Source organism: Physeter macrocephalus, chromosome 3 (genome assembly GCF_002837175.3).
Source record: "Physeter macrocephalus isolate SW-GA chromosome 3, ASM283717v5, whole genome shotgun sequence".
Lineage (NCBI taxonomy): Eukaryota > Metazoa > Chordata > Mammalia > Artiodactyla > Physeteridae > Physeter > Physeter macrocephalus.
The window spans coordinates 3511940-3527258 of NC_041216.1; the positions used below are offsets into that span (position 1 = coordinate 3511940).

At 41.9% G+C, this 15319-nt stretch overlaps 1 protein-coding gene across 4 annotated transcripts; it reads right to left on the reverse strand.

Annotated features, from left to right (window-relative positions):
* Positions 1–2954: 2954 nt before the first annotated feature.
* On the reverse strand, positions 2955–9863 carry EXO5 (exonuclease 5). Of its 4 annotated transcripts, none has more exons than XM_028485794.2 (4): positions 9726–9863; positions 9005–9174; positions 8844–8900; positions 2955–4524 (listed from the first exon to the last, which is right to left on the reverse strand). In XM_028485794.2, the coding sequence occupies exon 4, from the start codon at positions 4508–4510 to the stop codon at positions 3398–3400; it is 1113 nt and encodes a 370-aa protein (XP_028341595.1). In that variant the 5' UTR covers positions 4511–4524; positions 8844–8900; positions 9005–9174; positions 9726–9863; the 3' UTR covers positions 2955–3397. The 4 variants fall into 4 exon arrangements, with proteins under 4 accessions (XP_028341595.1, XP_054938735.1, XP_007119917.2 ...); XM_007119855.4 differs by having other exon boundaries at positions 2956–4519; positions 9726–9859; XM_055082760.1 differs by lacking the exon at positions 9005–9174 and having other exon boundaries at positions 9726–9809.
* Between the last annotated feature and the right edge of the window lie 5456 nt (positions 9864–15319).

The window sequence follows — 15319 nt, forward strand, 5'->3', positions numbered from 1 at the left end:
TGAGGCAGAGTTCATATAAATATATGTTGATACATCCATAAAAACATCTTGAAGAACCTTATCAACTTCATATCACATCATACTGTATGATACATACATGGGAGAGATGACATTATTAGATATGAGGCAGCTGCAAACCAGGGAAGTATCTCTTGTAGAGAACAGCATCAGAGATCCTGGGGTGATCCCAACTACAGATGCCTCAACTACTCTGTGAGAAACCATAAAGTGATGACCGAAAGGTGTTAATTTAAAATAAGGATTTGTGGACTTCCCTCGTGGTGCAATGGTTAAGAATCCGCCTGCCAATGCAGGAGACACGGGTTCGATCCCTGGTCTGGGAAGATCCCACATACCAAGGAGCAACTAAGCCCGTGTGCCACGTCTACTGAGCCTGCACTCTAGAGCCAGCGTGCCACAACTACTGAAGCCCGTGAACCCTAGAGCCCGCACGCTGCAACTACTAAGCCCGCATGCTGCAACTACTGAAGCCCGCACGCCTAGAGCCCGTGCTCTGCAATGAGAGAAGCCACGGCAATGAGAAGCCCACGCTCCGCAACGAAGAGTAGCCCCCGCTCGCCACAACTAGGAAAAAGCCAGCACTTAGCAACAAAGACCCAATGCAGCCAAAAATAAATAAAATTTTTTAAAATAATAAATAAATAAATGGGCTGTGTCATGGCCAAATTAAAAAATAAAATAGTGATTTGAGAGCTCAGGGAATTACTGAATTACAGAATTTTGACTAAATTCTATTAAATTAGTCACTGTCTAAAACCAACTGATTTTCTCTTTTTCCTCTTCTTAAAGATTCTAATATAACTAAGATGATGCTACAGAGACCTGAGCAAGTTCTTTTTTTGAAGACTATTAGCTTAATACTATTTATCTCATAAGGTTCAGTTTACCATGCCCCAAATTTGAGTCCAAACTTCTTAGGGCCTATAATGACGTACAGTGTAGGCAGCTTAACACAGCAAGAAAAATTTACGGTGTAATAGTTAAGAGCATAAGCACTGCAGTCAGACAATCTAGGCTGGAGTCAACCACTTTCAAACTGTGTGACCTTGCGCAAGTTTTATAACTCTTCTAAACTTCGGTTCCCTCATCAGGGATAATAATGGATACATAGATTTAATCGTAAAAAGTGCTTAGCACAGTGCCTGGGACAGAATACTCCCTCAGTAAATGGGAAGAGTTATTACAAGATTCCCACTGTCCATAAGAAAAGAGTATGTGTAGCTCAGGCCTCCAGAGGTAGCCTACTGTAACTCCTATAAATGTCCAGGTTTTACCAGTTCATGTATAACATGCAGCTATGCTAACAACATTCACCGTGTTCTGCTGGCTCTTGGCCTTCTAGTTAATATAGAAACCCCACCCTTGCCAACTCTTCTCCTTCCATCTACTTTTGCAAATTCTCCAGGAGTGTGTCCGTAAATAAGCCTACTCCTTCCAGGTGATGTCCATATCATTCTTTCCTCTGGTCTTGTTGGAGATGCCTGCAGTTAAGGGCTCCACTGAGATTCCTCTAAGATGCACTGAGATTCCTCTTCATTATCTTTAAATATCTTAAAATGTTTTTACTTTGTTGTTTTTCACTTTATAAACAGAATATCATGCCATATGTAACCTTTTGGGACTTACTTTTTCACTTAATATTGTGTGCTAATTTTCATCCACATGGTTGCATGTCATTGTAGCTCAGGTGTTTTGGCTGCCGTTCCACATCACCCTACTCTTCCAATGACATGAACCTAGGCAGCTTCTAGGTTTAGGTTTTGCTATTGTGAAAGTGTTACAAAGCTCTTGTTAATATTCCCTGTTGTACATGTATACGGGTTTCTCTTAGCGTATACTCAGGAATGGTATTGCTGGATTGTACAGTGTGCGAATGTCACGTTACTTAATGTATTATGTTCTTCTATTCTTTTTAATTTTTTTTTTTTTTTTCGGTATGCGGGCCTCTCACTGTTGTCGCCTCTCTCGTTGCGGAGCACAGGCTCCCGACGCGCAGGCTCAGCGGCCACGGCTCACGGGCCCAGCCGCTCCGCGGCATGTGGGATCTTCCCAGACCGGACGAACCCCTGTCCCCTGCATCGGCAGGCGGACTCTCAACCACTGCGCCACCAGGGAAGCCCTCTTTTTAATTTTTGTAAGTTATTTTTTAATGAAAAAATATTTTATTTATGCGAACATATAGGTTTATTGTTATTTTTAAATGAATTAATAAACGTATATTTAGATTCTCAGTCTTGACCTATAGTAAATATCATTGATAAAACCAACATAAACAATATGTCTTTGGTATCGTCAATAATTTTTAAGCATGCAAAGGATCTGAGACCAAAATATTTGAGAATGTTGCTCAATGTTAAAACAGAGATGAATGAAGCAAAGGACTAGAAACAACTTACACTATCATCAACATTATCTTCATTATTATCAGCAGCAGCAGCAGCGCCATCCATATACTGAATCATCGAATGATTCTGCTGTGTCGAGTACTGTCCTAAGCGCTTTGCATGCATGATCTCATTTAATCCTCATAATAGCTCTATGAGGTGAGTATAATTACCATCACTCCATTTTCCATATTGGAAAACTGAGGCTCAGAAAAGGCTTAGAAACTTTCCCAAGGTCCCAAGCTAGTAAAGAATAGAGTCCAGGTCTGTCTAATTCCAGGGCATCACTTATGCTCTGGTCTTAGAGTGGGAGATGATGGGTACCTGTGGGGTTGAAGGTTAATACAAGCTTCCACTCACGTATTCATTCTTTTGTAACTATTAATATCATATTTACTATTTTCATCTTTTATGGCTTCCTCCTGCTTCATTTTTCCTTATTTCTTTGAGCATATTTATTAGGCTTCTTTTAAATTCCTGCTCTGCTCATTCCACTACTTCAGAAATATGTTTATGTATGTACTTAAAGGCTTGGAATAACATGCACACACAACTATTCTGGTGGTCCTCTTTGAAGGGTTGAGATTATGAAAAAAACCAGTTCAACCAACCTGGACAGTGTTTCATTTTATTTCATTATATAAAATGTAGAAACCCTGATTGAGAAAAAAATAGGGAAGAGACTTAAAAGAAACCGAAGAATCTTCTCAGGAAAGCAATGATTGATGAAGGATACCTTGCTCCAGCCATGATAAGCATCTGTCTTCTTGGCAATCTACGGCGAAGCTCCAGGGACAGTATAATCCCAGATCTCTCCCACTCACCCCTGAGCCTTGGTCCTGGATTTGTGTGGTAAGAGGCTGAGGAAATATGAAAAGAACCAAAATAAGAACACTCTCCATGGAAGTCAAGCTCAGAGACTGGTCTTCTTTCACTCTGCTGAGTACATTACGAGCAGGAAAGATCAACGTTCCTGACAGTCTATCTTCCGTTCATTTGGCTTTTTTGGCTTGCGGCTCTGGCATGGAGTTGGGCAACCCACTGCTCTTCCTCCACTCACAGATATCTGCATAGTTGCATGTCCGGCATTTCCAAGCCTCCTCCACATCAACCCCTTGAGGCTCTCGGTGGCCCATCCAGTAGGCCATATAGTGCTGCACTTTGTTTCTCACCTCTGTCTCTTCAAAGGCCACTATCTCTGTACCCAGCACAGTGGCAGTCTCTTGGTGGATATACTCAATCTTCAGGATATCAATAACTGGGAGGTCAGACAGCGTTAGAGACAAGAAGACCAGCTCCATGAGGTCACCGAAGGACTTCACAGAGAAGCCTCCCTGCCGGGCATGCCCCAGCACTGAAGGTCCCAGTGGCTTTTCTGGATGCAATTTTGTGTGGTGGATTAGGCTAGCAGTGGTCACTTTCCCTTGTACCATGGCATCAAAGATATATTTGTACAGGCTAACCTGAAAACCGTCTTTTTTTTTCTGAGCGTCCGGAGGGAGCACAGGGTGCCTGCGTGTCTTGAGTTCAGCCAGTTCCAGTTCCCCCCTGGCTGTATAGTGCAGCTCATCAATCACTCCAACAAGGAGCACACCCTCCACTTCTCCAAACACTGGAAACTCTCTGATGCGCCCTTCTGACTGCAGGGTAGGAATCATTGATAATATGTTCAGAAACTTAATTGCCCAAGCATCTTCTTTAGAGGTGATGGGGACAGTCACAAGATCATGAACTTCTAGTTCTCTAGCTAGGTGGATGCTGGCACCAGTGTCCAAAACAGCTGACTTCTCAGGTGTCAAGAAACCAGGAAGCTCCTTCCCATATACCATTTGCTGTTCACACCAGTTCTGAGTAGACAGGTCAGTGACATACAAATATTTAAGATGGAATTGTTCCATAGGTGACGAGACATCCAATCCTCTTTTCCATTTTGGTAAGCTTATGAGCTTGCCATCCTTCCCAGGGAGTTCAGAAGAAGGACCAGGCTTGTTAGGTGAAGTACTTGACTCTTGGGTATCCTCCAGGTCCAGAAACTCTGAGTCACTGAAGTCTGAAAACCCTGAGGCCTCTGCTGACACCATCTCCTCTTCCCTAGTCTCTGCCATGGCACAGCTCTGGACTGGGCAAAGGCCATGTACATCATGTTAAAGAAATGCATTACCCAAATGAAAAATTTCTCAAAAGCACTTTCAAATTCCAATGAGGTAAAAAAGAATCACGACTAATTATTTATATACAGTCTTTAAAGATGCTTATTTATTTATGACCAATTAGTAACGCTATAGAGTTGTACTACGGGTACAATTTACAACAATAAGACTCATTGTATCATCCATATATGAATACTTGGCAAAAATTTTTAAGTGCAAAATAAAACTTAAGTTTTATTACTGAATCTGGTACTAACATACCATGTGTGACTTTAAGCAAATCACCTACTTTGTCCTCAGTTTCTTCATTTAAAAGGAAATTTGAGGTTTGCCTTTTTTCCTTCAAAATTCTACTGACTTGGGACATTATTTCATTTTTTAAGTGAATGTAGATCATTGTAAATGTTGGAGCAATGTTTGCCAGTTTACCATGGACCACTTCTACAATTCTTTTGATACAAAGTCCTTGACTAGGAAAATAAAACTCAATAACAAACTGTTCCTTGAGAAAATCAGCTCTACAATGACTGCTTTTAAATGTAGCTCTCAGAAACGTAGTGCGGCAAAATTCAGACAAACTACAGATAAATACAAATAGATCTACTCATGAAGTAACAGCACGAAGTAACGAGAGAGGATATTCACAGCAACATGTGGAAATCAGTTGTTTTTTGTGTTTGAGATATATTAAGAAAATGACAAGAAGAAAAAGCTCTTGGTGGGTTTTACTTTACCTTTACTGACTGTATAAATTCCTCCTAACACTATAGAAATTGGTGTTTCCCACTAAGTTTATTTTCTCCCTCCACAAGAAATTAGCTTATGATGGAAAATATGTAAGTGAAAACTCTTAAAATATTACTGTATTTTGCTATAAATAATAGTGAATATTTATTGCACAGTTATTGCGTGCTAGACACTGAGCCAAGTGCTTCACATCCAATATCTCACTACTCTACTGAGGGACAAATACTCTCCCTTTTTACAGCAAACCATTTCACAAGCACAGGAGACAGAATAGAACAATGAACACAATCTAGATAAATAACTGTTGACATGTTGCTGTGTTTGCTTCTTTCAGGTGCTTTTTTTTTTTTTTAGCCTAACTATTTTAAAATAAATTACAGAAATCATCATGCTTCAAATACAAATGCTTCACATACATTTCCAAAGAAGCCTCCTACATTAACTACAATATTATCATATCTACCAAAATTAATAATTCCCTAATACTCCAGTCCATATTCAAATTTCCTCAGCTGCCCTAAAAAACATTTGGATAGCTTTTCATTAAACCAGGAAACAAAGACCATACATTATGTTTGATTGTTTTGTCTCTCAAGTATTTTTAATCTTAAGAAACTAGGGGAGTTCCCTGGTGGTCTAGCGGTTAGGACTCCGGGCTTTCACTACCGTGGGCCAGGTTCACTCCCTGGTCAGAAAAAAAGAAACTGGTAGGGGGGCAGGATAAATCATGAGCTTGGGGTGAGCGCATGTACACTACTATATATAAGATATTTAGATAACCAACAAGGACCTACTGTATAGCACAGGGAACTCTACCCAATATTCTGTGATAACCTATATGAAAAAAGAATCTAAAAAAGAATGAATATATGTATATGAATCACTTTACCGTACACCTGAAACTAACACAACATTGTAAATCAGCTATACTCCAATAAAGTGACTTCCCTGATGGTGCAGTGGTTAAGACTCTGCGCTCCCAATGCAGGGGGCCCGGGTTCAATCCCTGGTCAGGAAACTAGATCCCATATGCATGCTGCAACTAAGAGTTTGTATGCCACAACTAAGAAGCTGGCGAGCCACAACTAAGGAGCCCACCTGCTGCAACTAAGACCCAGCGCAACCAAATAAATAAATGTAAAAAAACACACCCTACACTCCAATAAAATTAAAATATTAAAAAAAAAAAGAAACTAGGCAAATTATCTTGTGAAGATGCTCTTTTTAAGCCTTCCTTCTTACTTCACACATCTAACCCTGCATACAAAAAAAAAAACCAAAAAACAAAACAAGGTATGAGCAGCCCACTAGTATTTTGACTTTGGGTGACAGGAAAATAACTTGACACAGAATTTAAGCTGATTGAGGTAAAAACTATGAGCGAAGCTTCCTCCTTGCTACTCTAAGGAGCAATGAAAGAGCCATATGTACCAACTCCCATGTTAAAACCTTAACAACTGATACCTTGAAAATGGTATTAATATTAGTTATCATTGTACTTAACTAATTTTTTTTTTTTTTTTTTTTTTTGTGGTATGCGGGCCTTCCTCTGTTGTGGCCTCTCTCGTTGCGGAGCACAGGCTCCGGACGCGCAGGCTCAGCAGCCATGGCCCACGGGCCCAGCCGCTCCGCGGCATGTGGGATCCTCCCATACCGGGGCGCGAACCCAGTTCCCCTGCATCGGCAGGCGGACGCACAACCACTGCGCCACCAGGGAGGCCCTTAACTAATTTTTAAATAGCCTAAACGTCCCTAATGAAGGAAAACACAGATAGCTGGAAAACAAGTTATTTGCAATGAACCAAAGTAATATAATGCTAAGACTTCTGGGTATATCCTATAAAGTTATTGCTTTATAGGATATTTCAACAGTAAAAAAACACAGAAGCTGCACGTTTGCACAAGTGTCTTAAACTATAAATGTGCCTTAGATGATGATAGTTTCAAAATGAGTAATGTTATTTGGACTATGAAGTCCCGAAAACTGGGAGAGAATCTTTATCCTCCACCAAGAAACAAAAGTTAAATGGCAATTAACATGTATACTACGGGTTGCCCCCTATCCCCACCCCTCTGCAGCGGAGGGCACTAAATCCAAATCAACTGACCTTGAAAATAGTTTACTTCAAATATCCAGTCCTGGGCTATCCAATATGTAGCCACCAGTCACATGCAGCTATTTAAATTTAATTAAAATTAAATAAAATTAGGCACATTTCAAGTGCTCAGTAGCTACATGTGGTTGGTGGGTACCACATTGTAAGGCACAGATATAGAACACTTCCCTGTCACACAGAGTTCTATTGGACAGTACTGGTTTCAATTATTTCATATGTATCTATTAACTCCCCAAAGAGAGCCTAAGCTCCTGAAATGTACGGACTTCCTACTCGTTTTACATACAACACTCAAAACAGGGTAGCTCTTAACAGGTAAGTGAAATGTTTGTAAAGAAGACACAAGGGACTTCCCTGGTGGCGCAGTGGTGAAGAATCCCCCTGCCAATGCAAGGGACATGGGTTCGAGCCCTGGTCCAGGAAGATCCCACATGCCGCGGAGCAACTAAGCCGTGCGCCACAACTACTGAGCCTGTGCTCTAGAGCCCGCGAGCCACAACTACTGAGCTCACAGGCTGCATCTACTGAAGCCCGCGCACCTAGAGCCCGTGCTCCACAACAAGAGAAGCCACCGCAATGAGAAGCTCACGCACCACAACGAAGAGTAGCCCCGCTCACTGCAATTAGAGAAAGCCTGTGCGCAGCAACAAAACCCAACACAGCCAAAAATAAATAAATAAATAAATTAATTTATATTTAAAAAAAAAAAAGAAGACACAAAAGGAGAGCATTCTTTGTGGAATTATTTACCTAAAAGGAAAAAACAATACACTGAGGATGGACAATTTAGACTCAGTGTGTTGCTTGGACTTTCCTATGCAGAAAAAATCAAGGCAAGGGCATGATGCAGTGCACTTTGTCCCAAAATTCAGTTTGTATCTTTTTGACAGGAGATGATTTTACATAATACATGGATCAACATCTTAGAATAAATATAAAGCTTAGAGTGTTCTTTAAATGCATAATTTCATATGTAGTGTTTCTAAGCACAAGTTTGATTTTTTAAATAAATGTAAGTAAAAAGTTAAAAATATGAGACTAACAATACATGTGGTACATAGGTTTGGTAGAAATAGGTGGTAAGTGAATGAGATGTTTGGGAAACACCAGCATGCTGTCAAGAGTCTGGGGGTCCTACAGATCTGGATTCTGAACCTGAGTAGGTCAATATTATTTAGTATGCTACTTGCCTTATGAGTATTCTTGGGCAAGTTTTCAGTTTTCCTGAGGCTACTGACACATCTTTAAAATTAGAGTACTCCTTCCAACCATACTCAGCTACCCAAACAACTGAGTGATGACAAAGTACACACACTGGCACTCAACAAATGTGGATCTCCTTCTCCCTCTCAAGGGAGAGATGAGATAGTACACCTATTCCCTCTGACAAATTAAATTTTAGGAGGGAAGAAACTTCTACTCACCTGGGACTTGGCTGATCTTCCTCCTCACAGGAAAGGCAGAATGCTGAAATGACAAGGCTGGGGGAGGAGGAAAGAGCTCTGAAAGACCAGGTCTGCAATCGGAGAATCCAGATTAGCAACTCCGGGCCTTGCTAGAACAGAGACTTTTGGTCCTTTCTCACCTGACCAGTCCCTCACATTGCGGCGTTTCCTCCTCTCTGATCCACACTGCACAGACTGTTGCCCACCCCAGATCCTACGTAACGCTTGCCTCGCTCCGAGGGCAAACTCTCCGTGACTTCTTCGTTTTGCCCATACCCTGGATGCCGTTACTTGATCCAATCCCTGCTCCCTGCAAGTAAAAGGGTCAGCAATAACGAAGGTCCCCCAGGAGCTCCGAGCGCAGTTTCCTCTTCCAGCCCCAACTTCGGCCCAGAAACTCGGGCAGAGACCTCAGATCAGATGTTTTTCCCCTCTGATGGGTTCCTGCTGCCCGCGGAACTGCCCCTGCCTTCACACTCAACATCCTGACTTGCTCGGTGCAGCCCGGACTTGAGGGCTCCAAGAAAGTCTGCCTTCAGCGGGGACCTTCCCACCGGCCCCAAAACCACTGTCTCCCCGGGAGTTCCATGCATGCCCGAAAGTTTACTGAGCACCTCCCTACAGTGTACTGGAGGAGCGAGCAAAGGATTTCTGGACTTGGGAAGGGGTCCCAGCCGACAGCAAGGTCTTCCAAGATCGAAAGGCCTGAACCCACAGGAGCAGACGAGATAAGCCGCTGCCCCGGAGCCCTTCCCACACAGAAAGGGGGTTGGGGGGACGCGGCACCCGCGGGGACAGATCCCTGAGTTCCAAAACTCAGCCTCTCAGCCCGCCACCCGCATTCGCCGGCCTTCCCCTAACCTGGGATATGCCTCGGAACCCCGGACTCCACCGGCTCCGCCGCGGCCTCGGAACCGCTCCCGGACCCTTTCCCCGGGCGCGCAAGTGCAAGTCAGGCAGAGAACCTCTGGTTTCGCGCTTCGCACAGAAGCCTCCTGGACACCAGGACCAGAATGCCCAGCGGCTGCCCAAGGTCCGCCCCCTCCCTGAGGCCTCAGCTGCGCCGCTTAGTCTTCACGCGTCTGCGGCTCAGACGCGAATCCTACTCGCTGCAGGGCGGAGGAGGGTTCTGATGCGGGTCCGCCTCTGCGGAGGTCGTCCTTGTGGGCTGCTGGCTGCGCGTGTGGGTTCGTTCGGGACGGAGCTGCGCCGTCACTTGACCAAGAAGCTCGCACCCTGGCGGCTTCCGGCTACTGCCAAGCCAGTGTAGGAGAAAGGTCTGGGCATGTCCCTTTCCGCGGTGCACTTGGCCTCTGCCCGTTAGCGCTGCGTCTGCGCTTTGCCATCTTGGGTTCTGTACGCCTTTCTTTGCACCTCGCACCAACTTTCCCAGCTGAGAGAACAACCACGAACTCACTTTTCAAAGATGCTGACGCTCGTCTCATCAATGTATTTCTTTTTTTTATTTGCTTACTTTTTAATTAACCCTTTTATTGGGAAATATAACACAATTATATTCTGAAATAGAAAGGTAAGTATAATAATTATTGAACAGACATGTCATCATGTAGAGCAAAAATAGATAGTGTCGTGCCCTTCCCAGATACACTCCCATGCCTCCTTCCTGAGGAAACCACTAGTCTGACTTTTATGACAATCATTGCTTTTTTTTTTTTAACAGTCATCACATATTTGGAAACGATTTGTGACAAAGGTGGCATCGCATAGCAGTGGAGAAAAAAAGTTGGTCTTTTCAATGAAGGTTCTGAGACAATAGGGTATCCTTATGAAAAAGAATATAAAATGAGACCCCTTGTCTCACTTAATCACAAATATCAATTCCAGGAGGATTAAAAACCTAAATACATTTTGGACTTCAGAATAGGGATTTTATTTATTTATCTATTTACTTACTTATTTTGGGGCCTTGCAGCTTGAGGATCTTAGTTCCCCCACCAGGGATTGAACCCCAGCACCAGCAGTGAAAGCAAGTCCTAACTACCGGACTGCCAGGGAATTCCCCGATTTCTTTTAAAAAAATATAAAAATGTTGGGAGTTCCCTGGTGGTCCAGTGCTTTCACTGCCCTCGCCTGGGTTCAATCGCTGGTCAGTGAACTAAGATTCCGCAAGCAGCGCAGCACGGCCAAAAAAAAAAAAGTTAAATAAAAAAGAAAACTACAAAGGAGATTTGGGGTCAGTTGGGGGAACTTAAATGCGATATTAGATAATAGTATCAATCAATTAAAAATATCCTGAGTGTGAAAATGATTTTGTGGTTGTGTAGGGAAACGTCCTTGTTCTTGGAAATATGAAAGTTGAGGGAAATCTTACACATCATGTGAAATATGGGTGGGCACTGCTGTATTGAGGCTGGAGGTTTCTGCCTCCTCCCAAGTATGACTTTCCTTCACCAGGATGCAATTCCCAATGCACGAAAGCCCCTCCTCAACCCTTTCACACATGGACCTGTTATCTTCAAACGGAGTTTGAGGGGGCAATGCTGATTGGTGGAGTGAAGCAGAAGCGATTCAGAAATGATCATGGGAAAAGAAATTTCCAAGATAGCAGGACGATGTTCCCCAAAGCTTTCGTTCTCAAATTTCAGAAAATGTTACCCTTTCCCCAAAAGGCTATCATAAGAAGTCGGGGCATTTAAGGTCCATCTGTATACAAAAGCCTTTGATTTAGTTCCTCCACCTCCAGGGATATCTGTAATATGGGAAATACTGTTAGACACAAATTGTGTTTTCCTCTTTCCATCTTACTTTCCTTACTCTTCCAGAGGGTAGAATTTGTACCTCTAAATCACACTGATTACAGTCTTCCATTGAAGTGTTTATATGATAAAAGTAAGTGTTTATCTATATGAATGCTCTCGAGAGCTTCACTGTCCAACACAGTAGCCACTAGGTACGTGTGGCTCTTAAGCATTTGAAATGTGGCTAGTCCAAAATGACATCTGCTGTAAGTATAAAATACTGTATTTTGAAGATTTAGTAAAAAAAAAAAGTTAACTCACTAATAACTTTTATATTGATTACATGTTGAAATAGTAATATTTGGATATATTGTATCAAATGGAATATATTTTTAAAATTAATTTTACTTAATGCTTTTTGTTGTATTAATGTGGCTGGTAGAAATTTTTAAATTATTTATGTGGTTTGCATTTGTGTTGTGGCTTACATTATATTTCTCTTGGACAGTGCTGCTCTTGAGCATCAGACCTAAGGTCAGGGAATTTATCTTGCTCAAGTTTGTGTTCCTTACAGGTGCTAGAACAATTATTGACATAATTTTTGTATGCTTAAGAGAAACCCACTGACAATATTCTGTATTTGAGAATCTTCTCTTCCCAGTATTAAGGTCAGCCTCTCTGTAGCCAAACACCAGTTTCTGGTAATTGAAAAGGGCGTTGCTTAGTTGCAGAAAGCCAGAAAAGGTAGCCCTAAGCTAGGAAGTTGGGGGAGCTGGGAATGAGTTAAGGATGTAAGACTGGGCCATGCTTCTGCTAAAACAGGCAGCCTCAGATGTAGGACATTTGAACTCTTGAATCAATTAGGGTTTATTCATTTATCAGTTTGAAAACCCAGGAGCTCTAGCTTCAGGTGAGGCTTGATCCAGATGTCAAACAGTGAGACCAGAACTGAGTTTTCTCTCTCCATTTCTTGGATCTAATTCCTCTGTGTTTTTGCATTTATAGGCAGTCTTCCTCCTCTTCCACTGCCAGTAGCTTCCAGGACCACAGTCTTTCAGATTTGTGTCCAGTGGAAAAAAAGGAAGTCCATTTCCTAATACCTCAAAGATAAGTCCAAAAATTGTCCGATTGGCCCTGATTACTCAAACTGGGGCTGTGTGCTTGTCTTAACCAGCGTCTTCAAGAAAACAGAGCCCGAGGCAAGGATTAGATGATTTTTTTTATTTTTTTAGGTGCAAACCCATGGTAGCAAGGGTAAGAAAAGAAGGAAGTGTAGCAAGCAACAGTGTGAAACAAATTGAAGTTGAATAGCCCTGGCTATTGCTTCATGTTGAGCCATGGTCCTCCATAGTGATTCCAGAGTAATTTTATAAAATTAAAATCCCCTGCTAACACTCTCTAGTCAAAAATTCTGTAGGATAAGGCCTAGATATTTATTTAGTAAATTCAGCCAAGACTTCAAGTGTTCATCCAAAACTTCATAAATTTTGTGTAGTATTCCCTGAAGATGTGACACAAACTAAATCTGGGAGGATGAGTAGGAGCTAACAAAGAAGTTAGGCAGAAGGAGGAAAAAATAGCATAGCTGCTGACCAGAAACCATGAAATAGCATGGAATATTTGGAGGACCATAAGATGTTTATGGCTGGAGAGAAGTACGCTTGGGGGGAAATTTGGGAGCCACTATTAGAAAAATAGGCAGTGCTCTATACCAAGTATTCTATTAAGGAATCTGACATTTAGCTTCAAGTCATAAGAAACCATTGAGGGATTTCAAGCAATAATTTGATTAGTTATATGTTTTAGTGTGACCACTCTAGCAGCAGTGGGGATGATAGAGAGATGAGTCCAGATTAGATATAGAAAAAATATTTGGGAATCTATTTAAGCAGTTAGGAAATGCTAAGAGCCTGATTAAAGTACTGACAATGGGAATAGAGCAGAGGATATAAACTGAAGAGATCCTAAACAGAATGTATAGGACCTGGTGACTGATTGGGAAAGGTGATGGATGAGAGGGAGAAGTTTAAACTGGAGAATTGGATAAGGGGTGATACCACTTCCAGGATTAAGGAATACAGATTTTATTGAAAAAATTGAGTTGAGTTTTGGACACACTGACTTTGAGGTGACTATGAGTTACCCGAGTGGAGATATCCAGTGGGATATTGAACATAATGTTTTCTCCTAGAGCTCAGGAGAGATTTGTAAGATATAGATGTAGATGTAAGAGGCATTGGGATGTTAACAAGATCAGACAAAATGTCTAGCTTGAGAAGAGAATTATGCCTAAGGACACAGTTCTGGGGGAAGAACATTCACATAACCAACAGAAGGAGAAGTGCCTGTGGGATAAATCGAATGAATGAATAAGCACTGATAAAAGGCAAAGCCAGTGGGTAGGCTCTGAAGCATAATTTATGAAAGACCTCCTTGGGGCAATAGATCTGAGAAGTAAAACACTTACAATGGCAAAAAGCAGCTATGTTCAGCCATTAAGGGCAAGTGTTTGGAAAGCCAGGCTAACAAACTTAGAGGAAAAAATGCTCAAAAATATGACTCAGGTGAAAAGATGTGAGTAATTAAAGAAGGGGAGTCTCCATTTCTTCATCTATAAAGAGAGAAGTTTCAATTAGGTGAGTTCCTAGATCATTTCCAGTTCTAAAGTTCTGATCTGATGAGTCAGCATTGAAGAGTGAGTAGGATCTGGAATGCTATTAACAGTAACCCTTTCTTCTGCTCTCCTGCCCCTCCAGCCGACCCCCGCCCCGCCCCATTCACCACCACACCATCCACATGGTTCCCACAGAAGCTGAGATCTCTGCCTACAGTTGACTTGTTTAGCGGTGGGCACCTGACCTAGTTGGGCCAGTAAGAGCTTCCCCATGATTTTGAGATAAGAAGTGAGAAAGAGAAGACAGTTTTTCTCTGAGCGATGGAAACTGAATATATGTAAAATCTAAAGCTGATGGTAACCGTGATTTGCAATGAGGTGTTGAAAACAAAAAAGAAAAGCCAGAATGAAGAAAACACAAGAAGCAGAGGTCGGAGATGGAGAGAAAACTGCCTGGGTTTTCCAAAGCGTTTCAGATCCTGGTCTCAGTCCACTGTTATAATGTATCACTGCCCTGAATTCCATGAGATACCCCAAAATCCCTCTATTAACACCTCTCTTTGAGACTTAACTAACCTCAGTTGATTTCTGTTACTTGTAACTTAAAGATTCTCAACTAATATATTTGAGTGTAGTCAGAGCCCATATGGGAAGGAGATAAGTAAATGGAAGAGGAAGCTGTAAGGTAGGACTAGATGTAATGAAGGATCTTAAGTGCCAGGCTTTGGTTTATAACTGAGTAGTGGCTATGGGGATGAAGATGAGGGGAAATCCATCAACATTTCACAGAATCACTAAAACTTTAATAAAACTTTACCAGAATGAAAAATGAACATGTACAAAATCACTGTGGTCCTGACCTTGGCACTCAGCTTTCACACATAATAAGCAATGTCAACTAATTAATTAATGCTCTCTTCATTAATTAATGTTTATTAGAAAGTCGTGTCCTACCTCGTTTCTGTCTCCTTCCACATGTGAACTGTAACTCGCTAACATAGCCATCCTGTAAAATGCTACGTATGGTCAGTTGATCAGCTGTGGTATATCCTGCTATATTAAGTACCCTGACTCCATTGTCAGTTTTCCTCCATTCCAAACAAAGGGGTTGCAGCCAAGATTATACTTGCTAAGGCAGGTGG

Coding starts and splice junctions, on each gene's coding strand:
- EXO5 (XM_028485794.2), bottom strand. CDS start 4,510: ATGGCAGAGACTAGGGAAGAGGAGATGGTGTCAGCAGAGGCCTCAGGG.